At 45.2% G+C, this 13,687-nt stretch overlaps 1 protein-coding gene across 1 annotated transcript; it reads left to right on the top strand.

Moving 5' to 3' along the window:
* Positions 1-268: 268 nt before the first annotated feature.
* Positions 269-13,514, top strand: LOC144104091 (very-long-chain 3-oxoacyl-CoA reductase-like). Its single transcript, XM_077636895.1, has 10 exons — positions 269-665; positions 4,619-4,665; positions 4,757-4,832; positions 6,858-6,968; positions 7,592-7,656; positions 8,389-8,433; positions 8,539-8,655; positions 10,076-10,141; positions 11,718-11,867; positions 12,947-13,514. Exons 1-10 carry the CDS (start codon positions 467-469, stop codon positions 13,130-13,132), a joined length of 1,062 nt encoding a protein of 353 aa, XP_077493021.1. The 5' UTR covers positions 269-466; the 3' UTR covers positions 13,133-13,514.
* The last annotated feature ends 173 nt before the right edge of the window (positions 13,515-13,687 follow it).

The following is a 13,687-nucleotide window of genomic DNA, read 5'->3' as shown; positions in this document are numbered from 1 at the left end:
ATTACTCTAATGTAGAGCATGGTGCCTTATTATTTTGCCGCCGTGTTGCTAACAGTTTTTGTCTCTTTTTTTGAAACAACAGCATGCATTACACGAAGACTTAACTAGTAAAAAGATGATGTCTTGCGATAAATAAGCACACAGGCTTTGCGCTGAGGTAAATGTTGCCATTCTACTCCATGGTACGATTGTTTTGGGTTGTTTTTAGGCGGGCTCTCACGCCTTGAGGAAAAGCGGCAGCAGCGGCGGCCATTTTCAGGTCAAGTTCGACAAGCTCTTCCCTCTCCCAGGTCGCTCGTATGACCATCCTTCCTCCTTGGGTTTTCGGAGCAGCCGCCGAAAGAGGAAAACAGATCTGCTGTTAACATCGGCCGCGTAGCGTGCGTACTACACCCCTCGTAGCCGGCGCTACGAAACAAGTTCCCTCTCCGAACAACCCTGCGAGGACGGGGCAAAAGCATCGACCATGGTAAAGGACGGCCACTGTCCTGCCAGCGACGCCGGCATGCCGACCACAGTGACCGTGCTAGTTTTCTTGGGACTTTTCTTCGTGGTTTACCTCTTGGCCCGCATCCTTTATGCCCTATGGCGCGGATTCTACACCTGTTACCTCGGCCGCTGGCTGGGCCACAACGTCAACTTCCGCAAGATGGGCGAATGGGCCGGTGAGCGATGCTTTCGGGAGCACGGCTCCATACATATCCACATGACCAGTCTGCATTTCTTTTCTGAGTGCTGTCGCATTGCCTGTTACACTGTGGTCCACTATCTGGCAAGAGCACTATCTTAGTGATCTCGCGCGGGCTTTGGTTGTGGGGCGGCCTTTTTGCTTGCCAGCTTTTGGCGTAGGGGCAGTCGTCTTCCGTCCCTCCGTTCGGACCTTGTGCTGGTTTCCTCTGAGTCGTGCGGAGACGCCGCTTGTCGTGTATTCTGCCAATTTGGCGGCGTCAAGTCGTCTCGAGTTACGTTAGATGCGATTCGAGACGCGGTTTCGCTTTGACATCGCATCCCGCGTCCTCTCGCCCTGTAACGCTTCACGTACGCACGCGTCGAAGTCTATTTTTATCTCTCCGGGCCCGCGCTTGTCTGCAGTGATCGGACGGAACGGGATGTTGTAGATAACGGATGAGGCGCCTTTCCCACGTCCTCACCTATGCGCAGCCGCTGTTAGGTCACATCGAGGCCTCTTTTGATGCCGTACATTTTTATTTCCACACTCTATAGTGTGCCTTGGCGATCGCGCTTTTGCGTTACCTTAGCGGCGCATATCGCGCCACTTTTAACGTGGATATCAGCGCACAAAATCCAGTCCGCTATCGAAGTGTCGCGGTCGCTCGCATGCAGGCGTTTGGAGGCCTCCGGTGTGATATGCAGAGCGAGACGAAGGGCAGGAAAGAGCTGCAGTGATAACGAACAGAGCGCGCGCTTGTGCATAGCTAGGTCACGGGTGGCGCGTCGCCGGCAGGGTTTACAGGCGGCAATTAAAGCCAACAGAAACAGGTTTTTTTTTTTAGGCCCAGCCGGACCTAAAATTAACCAGCGCAACTATTCGCGATACAATTATGATAGGGGCACGATGGTGGACAAGATAGCCGTATTCCAGTGAGACATCGATCGGGATAGCGGTGCACGATTCGTGCTCCTTTAAACGCTATTGACGTCTGCTTGTCAGCGCATTAAAAGTTTACGAAAGATTTATAAATCACTGGAAGAACGGTTGCGTACGCTGTTGTGCATGCAAGCTTGTTTTTAAGATGTAGAAGACTTGCATGCACCGTGCTAGCCCTGCCGAAACATTGCACGAAGATCTTCGCATTTTTCCAGGGGCTGGTCTTGCCCATGAAAGGTGCTCATCATCAAGAATGCGCTACGCCCAGGCGACGTCTAGTCACTTCGTTCTTGCGAAAGTTTCCGCCTTGTGAGGAAAAAAAAAGGCCGCGCATGCCGGCGACACACACACGCCCTCACCTGTAGCATGTTGCATTTCGTGTCTCCTGATCAGCAGCCGGAAAGTTCAGTACTACATTGTCGTATTAATGGCATTAACGGTGCCGTGACAATTGGGGACTACCACTTGCAGGAAGAATCAGTAAATTCGTTCTGTGCTCAAACTTTCGGTTCAGGAAAATTATCGCCTGCGTCTGTAGTTTCGTGTATTTATTGAACTCAACGCACACAATTTTGTAACCGTGCGCCAAATCTCTTGTCCATGCTTACAAGATGTGGTTCGTGTGTGCAGCGATATGTGACAGGTGCTACGCTAGCATCAGGTGATTCTATAAATAGAAAGGCCGGAAAGAAAGTGAAGGTCTTAGAGGCCGTTCCCAGTGACGTGAAAACCAAAAATGAAATAACGAAGACGTTGACTGCTCAGGCTAACCAAGCGCGCGTGCGTGAGATAGCTACTAATTCTCAACCTTGAAAGAGTAGAAAAAAGGTAAAGAAAAAGCGCTGGCTTGCGTGCGTCCGCTAAATGACGTCAGAGGATGTGGTTGCGCGTTTTTTTTCTCACGTAGGGGGAAGCTCTAACAACCTGGCGACGGGTACAAAATGCGTTGTCCGAAAGCACGACGTCGGCTGTACTTTTCTTGGGCGAGGAAAAACCGTTCGGTGACTCGGTTCTCGGCGTGGTATCAAATCGCTCTGACGCCTTGTTTACGAATTGAAGCCTGTCTGCCCTTGCGGGTGTTTATCGCTACTGGAGTGCTATCTTATTTTTTTTTGTACTTTAGCGTGTGGTGTTGGACACATTCCCGCCTGCTCTTGAGAAGGGTTGAATGAACTTTGTGATGCCCATCGCTGTTTTATGGCAATACAAGTTGTACGAAGGACATTCTTTAATTGCCATAGACTGTGCGTCAGCGGCGTAGTATGTCGAAACTGAAAAGTCCCTCTCACTTATTTCTAAAAAATGTCGACAAAGTGGACACAGGAGGGGGAGGAGGCATATATGTGGTCTGCAAAGGTGGTTCTCTGAAGTTATATTTTCTAGTTATGTTGTTGAACCATTTTGTTGTCCAGGTATGTTTTCCAGTTATGTTGTCGTTTGGCCTGTGAGTAATATTATGAGGTAACGAAGAGGGGAAGTGCATAGTACTAGCAATCGCTCTTCATCCAAGATGGGGATAAAGTATGGGAATTTACTTTTCACCAATTTGAGCTGTGTCAAGTCAACCAGTGTCAGTTGCTAGATTGCCTTGAGTGAAAAGCAATTATCAGTCAGCAAATTCAGTTCCTCACTTCACAAGTTTGCTGGGCTGGCAGCATTGTTTGCACGAAGTTGTGTGCTCTGCCATTCGTTTGGGCGAACAAAGGGTCGCTTGCTCGATTGTTTCTCCGAGACAAAAGAACTGCCCAGAGTGGCAAAACCTTGGCAGGAATTTCAACTACTCAAGGCTGGCGCCCTGGTTTCCTTTAGGTTTTGTGACGCAAGTGGTGGGGCAAGTGTTAAAAAGGACACAGTGACAGTGGCTGTTGAACCAGACTTCTTTCCCTCACATTTTACCTCATTAGACAAAATTATCTCGTTTCTTGTTGAGGTGAAAAGTTTTGTAACTTGAAGTTTGTAATAAGTCAGTTGTATGTTGTTCTCATAATTTCCATTTTAAGGTGAAAGCCTTGCTTGCCTCCTGAGTCTGCAGGAAGCGCCCGCCTCACCTGTCAATCAAATGATGTCATCAAGACTAAAACAAATAAAATAAAAACAAAACAATAAAGCAAGAAACATAAAAATGAATAAAAGGCAAGAAATTAGAGTAAAAAGTAGAAACTAAAAGTAATAAAAGTAAATCAAGATTTAAAAGATAAGAAATCTTAAAAATACAGCACGTACTGCCATCATGGAACAAAACCGCATTCTAGAAAGTTCCATGCTTTCGCATTACTGCACATTCTGATTTTGGGGATGAACTATGCGAAATTTAGGAGACAGTGGTGCAAGTGTGTGTGAGAAGGGTTTGGTGAGGGGTGATGAAAATTAGCCATATATTTATGGGACGAATGGAGGCCATATGGGGGGCAGGGGGAGGGGTGTTCTGTAAGGTCTGGTGAGTAGGCGTCGGGCTGCTTCTAGTGGGTAGGGGTGTATATATAAATGTGTTGCTCAACTAAAAATAAAGCTGCTCAATTAATGCTTCAAAGAACTGCTTCTCTGGAATAATTGCTTATAGAAGGGCCTTCATGTTTACCAAGTACTCATCATATATACATAGATCTCTTGAAGTCCTCACTCAGTTGACCATATCTGAGAAGAGCTATAATGCAAGGCTCATAAATGTGTACTGACTGATAGCTTATGTTGCTACTAAGTCTATATTTTTTTACTTTACTGTAGATGGAAGGCATTAGCAAAAAACAGACAGCAGCCCGGCAAAAGATGTTGCCGTTCAGTAGGGAGAAGGTGACCACAATGTAAAACCTGCAAATCTCTTCACATTGGTTCTGAGTACATAGTTCAAGTTTTCAGTTGGTCAGTTTTTCCAGATCTTTTTTACTTGCTAGCAGGGCAGTGTCATATGCAGAGTTAGCAATTTGAAATAGAAGTGTACCCGTGCCATTTCTTTCAGCCACTGCTGTAGGAATGTATTAATGCCCATGACTGTTTTGAACTTTTTTCCAGTTGTCACAGGTGCTTCCGATGGCATTGGTCGGGCGTACTGTGAAGAGGTACGGCTTTTTACCACCTGTTGTATTTCTAGCTCATTCCTGAGTGGCACATGTCATTCATTGCTTTCTGTCCTTTTTTTTTTGTTTACAGCTTGCTGCACGTGGTCTCAACATTGTTCTCATCAGCCGAACACTTGAAAAGCTGGAGGCAGTGGCCCGCGACATTGGTGTGTGGCAGTTATGTGATTGACGCACCTTATTCAAGTGCTTATGGATGCTGTATGATTTGTGCTTTTGATGTGGTGCGTCTAATACTGGAGCTAATCAATACAAGTGTGCCGGCATGCACAGCCTGACTTCAGCATTCCACTAATGGGCATGGAAGCCTACATTGGAGAAACATTGCGTATCTTGAACAGATTGTAATTCACGAAGCACCCCCAGTACCAAGTTAATGGCATTGGCTAGCAATGTGCCATTCTTTTTGATGGAACTAGGGAATTCTATCCTGCTTGGAATTGTTGCTTTATTCACAAAGTATTGTGGTGAAGTTCTCACAGATCTTAAGACTGTAGAGAATTAACCTGATCGAAGTTCGAAGCTCTACGGAATGGCCACCTGTTTGCAGAAAAGTGTTTCTGTAGTTCTGTGGTAGGTTCGAGAGTTGGGCAAGTCGCAGTCGGTTGACGTTTGTCTTTGCAGTAAATTATTGTAAAGTGACAAAATTGTCACACATGACTTTGCACAGACTGAAATGGTCTATCGTCCGTCTTTGTTGTTCTTGGTGACTTACTATTTGTTGCGCTTTGCAGTGTCTCAAAGCTGTGGTTCTTACTTGAGTTGGCATCAGCAGTAGCCCGGCTGTTTTTAACCTCATTTGTTTCATTCCTAACTCAGCAAACACTTGAGGTTAGCGCAAAAACAACGGGTCAAAAAGGAGTTACACTTAACCTGATACTGGCACTTACTCATCACTCATCTAAACACAGTTTTCTTTAGTGTAAGACTATGGCTAAGGTGACAGAAAAGCTATTCACTTTAGTCACAAAGCTTCAGACTAAAGAGGTAGACACCAAATTTATCATTGTGGGTCTTTACTTTTGAACGATGTATATGACACTAGTGAATGTGGATCACCGTGTGGAATTCGCTAAGGCCCAGCAAAAAATTTATAATTAGATTTCACCTACTTGTGACATCACTGCTGCCAAAACCACATTGTAAATTCAGTCATAAATTATTTACGGGGTGTAGGCAAATTTCTGGTGATGTATGTTCAGTAATATCTTGTGCATCATTCCAAAACAACACAAGGCAGAAAGTTTGGGTTCTACGGGCACTGTACTTTGAGCCCAGCCTGTGTAATCCAGGCTGGGTTGCATTGTTTCTTGGTTTTTATTGGTTCTTGACTGTCTAACTTACGTGTATGTTCACCTGCAAAACAAGCATTCAATTTCTAGGTGCATTAAGTGCGTGTTTAATGATAGACTCTGAAGGTTGTTACAATACTGGTTTTTAAACGCTGATCGCTATCTTAAGAGTTGTAGTGGCCACTTTGTTTTTTAGTTCATAAGGCTTAAATATAGACTTCACGGGGTAAATAATAGCTGCCCACTCTAAACATGACTGACAGTACTAATTAAATTTTGGCTATCACAAGAAGGGATTGCTCTCATGTAAATGACAAACATTGCATGATACGCACATGTGCCCTCCCATTTCAATTCAATATAAAGCTAATGAGTGATGTTGCTACACCATATTTTTTAATTATTTGCGAATCACTTATCATTTGCAGTTACCTGGTTGTGCATGCCTCTATACCGAAAGCAGCACGCAGTTTTTCTGCTTTCATGAAGCGCTTCTTGTTCAGTAGAAATTCAGTATAGTTGAACAGTTTGTTGCCTTTGACTTGCTGTTGCCCTTTGTAGAATTGTTACATGGATGATCTAATGTTTGTATGTAGTCGGTTTTCTTTTCGTCACTGTGTTACTGCTTGCCGAATTATTCTGGTACTTCGATCGCTTGGTCCCGCTACTAGTCTGTCAGGCTTTGGGACCGAACAAGTTTTTAAGTTTTGTGTAAATAAAAAAAAGCCATAAAGAGGCCTGAACTGACCAAGTTTGGTTGTTAAGGCCAAGCTAGCCCCAACTTGAAGCCGAGTGCATTGAATTTGTCTCTGGTGAATTGTATGAAGCAATTAAGTTACAAGCTTGTGCGACCTGCTCACCATGGTCATTCTCCTTTCGCAGAGGAGGCGTCAAATGTCAAGACCAAGGTGATCGCCGTGGACTTCACTGCTGGCAATGAGATCTACGAAACAATCCGAAGGGAACTGCAGGGTCTTGAGGTCGGCGTGCTGGGTAAGCTGCTCTGTGTATTCTCTATTCTCGTGCAGTAGATGACTTGGGCAAAGAGGGTCAAAAGCACACAAGTCAGCATGATGTTGTGGTCATGTTTAGTTCCTTTTTAACTTCTGGCATCTTAAATTCCTGGAAGATGACAGTGACTTGAGTCATTTCTGTTTTGGCCCTTGAGTTTGCCCTTTCCATCACCTTGCACCTTTTGGCTCCGGTGAATTGACAAAGCTTAGGTTCAGCGATTCGACCGGTTCAAAGCACTTGCTCGATGTCGGGGCTTGTAGACAAGCCCTTCTCTGCAGTCCAGGAAGCTGTCATGTGGCATCTGTGCAGTTGCATCCCACGAAAACAGAATGCAATTAACTTTCTTGCTGTCATCTACAAACTGCTTGTGTCTCCAGCATCGACTTTTTTTATCCTTAAGTAACCCTAGCCGTAACAATGAGCTTTGCAGCTTCATTACAGTGCACCTTTGTTGGTTTGTTAATATTATTTGTTAGATTCTTTGTCTTACCAAATGGCTTCCCACTATTGGAGAGGTGCATTTGGTTACATAGGGATGATTTTATTTGTTTCAAACTGCCTTGTATGAAAGCTGACGTTTGGACTCGCCTGTCTTTCAACAGTGAACAACGTTGGTGTCAGCTATGTCTACCCAGAGTTCTTCAGCGCTGTCCCCGATGGTGACAAGGTGAATTGCTATATGCTTGTGTTCAGAAGAATGACCTGCTTTCAGTTTTTGTCGTGGTGTGTTGCACAAATTTTAATGCCACAAGCCATAGCATGTCTCTGAATGCCTTATTTTATTGTGGTGACTCCCTTTTGTTCAATGAATGAACGGTTTTCCCACAGAGTCCACACTTTGCAAGCTTTCGTGGCGATAGGGCTTGGTGAAAAAGCGAAATTATCATAGTGTTACAAGGTATACTGTAGCCAGGCAAGGAAAGTCTTGCGCATTTAATATTTCTCACATTTGCTGGCTAACGTTTATGGGCGGTGCCTTAAATCAAATTTTTGTTTTTGAAGACTACTTGTACGCTACTGAGCTACTGTGGCATGCCATCACAACTGCACAGCAATAGAGCAGTCATTACAACTTAGCCCTCTGAATGTGTATTGCGCCGCCGCGGTGGCTGGGTGGTGATGGCGCTCGGCTGCTGGCCCGAAAGACGCGGGTTCGATCCCGGCCGCGGTGATCGAATTTCGATGGAGGCAAAATTCTAGAGGCCCGTGTACTGTGCGATGTCGGTGCACGTTAAAGAACCCCAGGTGGTCGAAATTCCCGGAGCCCTTCACTACGACGTCCCTCATAGCCTGAGTCTCTTTGGGACGTTAAACCCCCATAAAAGCAAATCTGAATGTGTATTATATTATGCAGTGCAACAGTGTCTAACTGTAAACTAAATTCACGCATTTCTTTCAGGTCATGGACAGCATCATCCGTGCCAACTGTGTTGCTGGAACTATGGTAACGCTTACCTCGCATTCTTTATTGCTCTGACGTAAATTTGTCATAGTTGCCAGCAGATTTTGTGACACTCCTGCGCCTTTTGCACCTCGATAAACACCACAGATGACCCGCATTTGCCTGCCCCAAATGGACCAACGTCGCCGAGGGGTGATCATCAACGTCTCCTCCATCTCAGCCATGCATCCATTGCCCCTTCTCAGCACATACGCCGCTTCCAAGGTGAATCTCATTTGATATGCCGCTGGAGACATCAGCTTGTTTTTGTAGCTTTAAGAAATAGAGCGTACAAAGAATGGCAAAAGTGTATGCATGTATTGCATTTTTTTAATATGAGCTTGCTGAAACTGTTAACCTGTCGAAATTATGACTGTCATGATGGCAATTTATAGGTGCAGATTAGAATGGCATTGCAGATTAGTCGTATGTATGCAGTAGAGCAGGCAGTAGCTAGCTATTTATTGTAGCTCTTTTGGCTGAAGTGAAATCCATCCTTCGTAAACCACCTGCGATGTCTTAATTTTGTTCACTGTGTACTGTTGCCATCTTTGATGGATCAGAAACTTGCAGCCAGCCCAATTTGCTCTTACTGAATCTGTCTGCTGCAGAATGCATTTTGTTCAGGAGAGATAGCAGTAGAAACGGATTAGGTAATTATGAAGGACGAGTCTCCGTATAATGGGGCTCAGAATGCAGATTTTTGCTATTACCAGCTTGTTTTGCCCCATCGTCAGAGTAATTCAAGTGTAATTAGCAATTTACATATTAAATCTTTAGATAGCAATGAAATTGGACTTTACGCAGGTACCCTATTATGAACCCCCAGCTGCATTTCTTTTACTGTTCTGAGGGCTCAAATCACGGACACTTTAGAAAAATGTTGTGTTTAAAAGCTGTGGAAACCTCAGGAAGCAGCCCTTAAAGCCATAATGCATTAAATAATAAAATAGTAAAATTTCATCACCTTTATGTTCACCATGGTGGAACTCTGAAATGGCCTTCTAGTCTCTGCTAAATGCTCCAACCGGTCCAAATTTCTCCACCGCACGTAACAATTTGCAGTGAGCATCCCATGCTTGTCAGTGAGGCATCTCGACAGGCAGATGAACTGTGGCTGGACGAACCATGCCTGGTGCAGTAAACAAGTCAACTCTGATATTGCCTCCATGCCTGAAACAAGAAACAGGAAGCAAGATGCTTTTATCATATTCACTGCTATAGCAGTTTTGTGGGCCTTATCCCTGTGCATTGTTGCTTACCGGTGGGCCACCCTTAAAATTTCTTGGGTGCAGCATGACAAACCAGTGAGCCACTGGCAAAACCGGCTTCACTGAGCCACCAACAGATGGCAATAGTGATATTGCGCGTACGCATTTCGTGGGCTTTTGAAACTTACTGAGCTATCAGAATGCATCGCTTGACTCAGCATTCGTGCCCATACGGCCCCGTAACAGTATGGGAGTAAAGAGTAACGTGTGTGCATTATTGCATCTTGCGATCATTGGCTGAATTTTGTTTTAATGTGTACGGTATGCTTGCTTGAAAAAAAGTGATATTATTGTGTGCACACTAGTTATCAGTGTACAGTATGAAGACTGCAGTACTAGATCACTTTGTGACTGTATTGAAACACAATTTGCAGGCCTACATGGACTTCCTGTCTCAAGGTCTTCAGGCTGAATACAAGGAACGTGGCATCTACATTCAGGTACTTGGTTCTAGAAGGCAGTCATGACTAGTTTCAACAATTATACATGCTTCTCGATCGCTTTAATTTCATGTTTCAAGTTTGTGTTTTCATATGTTGGAGAAAGTATCCTATCTGAGTGATTGTATAGCCACTATTAGACAGTTTTAGCTGTGCGTACGCAACGGCTTAGCGTACGCAAGGAGATTGCGGGGACGGTAGTGCGCATGCGCAGAACGCAAGCGCAAGCCCTGCGTCTTGCGTGCGTACACTAGCCAGCGGACTTTGCGTTGCGGCGCTTGCGTGGCTTGCGTACGCAAACGTTGACAAGATGGCGGCGCCCTGCTCGCCCGCTTCGGAATAAATACATGTCGCCGCTGGATTCTCCGACGCAATAGCTCGCTCAAATGGTAGCGGTTCGCTTTTATTTCGCCTACTCTTGCCCACACCTAGCGGTATAAGTGATAACTAGCCCCTGTTTTTCAGATAATTTGGCGATTTTCAAGCTCCTAGGCCTAACTATATTCAGTGTGTTTTCCTCGTAGCAACGACACCTGGCGAAGCAGTTTTCTAGCTTTTAGCCAGTTCTTACATTTTCTTCGGTTTGCATAATTTTTCTTCTTGGAACAAAAAAGGCTCCCAATGCACTCGCACTAGTTATCAGTAATCACGGATGAAATTTTCTTCAACCGAGCGTTGATGTGCTTTGACGTCTTGTCACTAGATGGCGCTACGTGCGCCTAAGGGACGCTACCGCTCGGTCAGCTAAAACTATACTTTGGAGCGGACAGCATAACGCACGCAGCGCCGTAGCACTTTGCTTACGCAAGCACTTGCGTACGCACAGCTAAAACTGTCTATTAATTCAGACATCAATGTTCTGTTCTTGTGCACAAGCAATTTGTGGCTAGCCTTTCATTCAGTTTGGCTTCATGTACTATCGGGATCAAAATATTACGAGACGCATGTTCTCGGAAAAGAGTGTATTGCAGCTTTACCTTGCTACCCAGTCACGTGGTATGGCCACCAGCGGAGAGAGCACGCACATCCCCCTTTTATCTTGACGCATTTCAGATAACTGGATTACATGACCGCGTTGAAATAAAAATTTTTCCGCACACTCGCATCTCGTAAACTTCTGATCACAATAGTACAACAATTTCTACATTTGTTGCTGTTACTTCGCAGAAACCGTTTGCCGTGTGCAGGTTTCTATTTTGAAATTGTAGCTCGTAATCTGCTGTCTAGCAAGACCCTTATCTATGGATTGTCAAAATTTGTGGTTATGACACATAATTCAACAATATTCAAAACAATTTGCGACATTTATGAGAGCAGCTAAGCTTTTGCCCTTCTGTTTCACATGTTGTAAGAGTTTTGTCTTTTCAGATACTGATTCGGTAAAAGAAGTCTCTTAACTGTGACTAAATCGAGACAAAGAAGAACGAAATAAAAGCAGAAGTGCGAAAGCATTTAAAATGACTGTAATGGTGTTTAGGAAAGCCTTAGCAGCTGGGCGTGCCATTCTTTTAAAAGAAACACAAGCAGCCTAGCCGCCATATGGTATGCAATGTACTGTTTGTCTTGGTTTTTTCAGTCTGTGATGCCCGCATACGTGTCGACGAAGATGTCCAAGATCCGCAAGGCTACTTACATGGTGCCAACGGCCACCACCTATGTCCGAGAAGCCCTGAACACTGTTGGCATCGAGCATGCCACATACGGCTATGGCCCTCACAAGTTCCGGGTATGTCCATTACTGGTTTTTTCTCTGCAGCAAACATGCTTAGCCAAACATCATTCATTTCGTCTGTGTGACTACACAATCTGCAGTAATGTTCACATTTTATATCTGAACAAGATGCGCGAAAAATGTGCGGGCAGATGCTTAATTAACCTGAAATGTCCCTAAAAATGGCCTGAGCATTTTAACTTTTTTTTTTTCATATTTCAATGACGTGGACACATTGGATGCCAAGGTCGTGCATTTTTGCAAGGAAAATTGGCAGTAAATATTATGCATTGTGAGGTTTGAATGGGGAAGATAAGTACGTTCTCCCCACTCAATTGCGGCTGACACGGTTCAAAGCCGCCCGGACCCCACCCCGTGATCGCGTATGCTACCGAGCGCACGCCAACCATGGCGGGCCTTGCTCTGAGGAGGAATGACACAAAGGAATGACACATTGGCTGACACAAACAGCCATTTATTGCTACAGCAACAATAACGCCAGCTAGCAACAAGGTACGCTAATGAATCAAGGTCGTCCGACTCACCAGCAAGGTTCCGAGTGAATGTTTGCCCGTGCTAGGGCAAGGGATATATACTCCGAAGGCCGGACAGGACGATATACGGGTGCGGGTCTCCCCGTTGCTTCCTCGCCTCGCCGGCGAAGAGCGGAGCCGCAAGCGACACGTCCGCTCGCGCCTACGATCCCAGCCGAAGAGCCCCATTTCCCGCGCGCGGGCTTCAGCAGTCTCCCGCGCAGCGACGCTGGCGCCCTCCTTTGCCAGTTAATGTAACTGGCAAGGGAATGCGTTCATCCTCGGGGTGAGACTGCTGCTGCACAGTGCATCGCGGGAAAGCAAACACAGGAGGCTGCAGGGCAGGTCCCCACAGCATTAACAAAACGCTGTTATGGTTTGGCCTTTTTTTTTTCTTGCTACAAGAGAACTGTGCAAGATGCATAAGACCTGCTCGCTGTCTAGAAACAGTTTTGTTCAGAGGTTACTGGACTAGCCACTTAGACTTGTTGACTTGTAATAAAGGGGGCAAAAACAGAAGCTCATTGGCTACAAGTAACAACAATTTGTTTTCATGCGCAGGCTCTGGTTCAGCGGAAGTTGATGGAGTGCCTTCCCCACAACGTGTTCATGAACATCTCGCGAGCATCCCTGCTCCAGATCCGCAAGCTGTACTACAAGAAGAAAGGCCTTGAGGACACCTTCCTGGCCAAGCGCATTTCCGCTAGTGCAGCAGGAGACGGGGCACAGCAGATCAAGAGCCAGTAGTGGGGGCCAAGACTGTCAGTCATTCTTCACTGGCTCTGTAGTGCGTGTCATTCCGCACTGTGTGACAGGGCTGTCGTCGGTTTTCACATGCAGTGATCAGAAGAAGATGCTACTACGACTACTGCTGCATTAAGGGGAAGAGAGGTTCTGCTTTCTGTTTTTTGTTCCTTGTCATGGCTACTTATTAAGTGTTGTTTCCACAGTATTCTTTGTAACTTGGTTTTGTGTTCAGACCACCATTCTGAGCAGGTCTTGCCTCATGTTCCGATGCCTGCATTCCATATTTCATTTGTACAGAGATGTGGCGTGCTTGTTTTTTTTATCTATTTGTGGTTCTTCATTTTGTGAGATGAAGTCAATAAAGGTTTTTTACGACTGTGCATTTAGTCTGAACTTGTTAGGAATATATTTTCCATATTTCATCTCGCTGAATTTCGTAGATTTGACAGAGTATTGAGTGGGTCATACTATAAAGGCATTTGGCGTGGCTTGAAAAAGAGCATTAAGATGTACACTTCATAACGATGAACATAATGGTTAGCATTCACTGTAGTG

The sequence above is a fragment of the Amblyomma americanum genome, chromosome 9, assembly GCF_052857255.1.
Source record: "Amblyomma americanum isolate KBUSLIRL-KWMA chromosome 9, ASM5285725v1, whole genome shotgun sequence".
In the NCBI taxonomy this organism is placed as follows: Eukaryota; Metazoa; Arthropoda; class Arachnida; order Ixodida; family Ixodidae; genus Amblyomma; species Amblyomma americanum.
The sequence above is the reverse complement of the archived record's forward strand: the minus strand, read 5'-3'. Positions and strand labels throughout refer to the sequence as shown.

What these genes read in the sequence shown, in the direction of transcription:
- LOC144104091 (XM_077636895.1), top strand. Translation starts at nt 467, where the DNA reads ATGGTAAAGGACGGCCACTGTCCTGCCAGCGACGCCGGCATGCCGACC. An exon ending in CAAGATGGGCGAATGGGCCG is followed by an intron (nt 666 to 4,618) that starts GTGAGCGATGCT and finishes ACTTTTTTCCAG; the next exon opens with TTGTCACAGGTGCTTCCGAT. An exon ending in ATGGCCCTCACAAGTTCCGG is followed by an intron (nt 11,868 to 12,946) that starts GTATGTCCATTA and finishes TTTCATGCGCAG; the next exon opens with GCTCTGGTTCAGCGGAAGTT.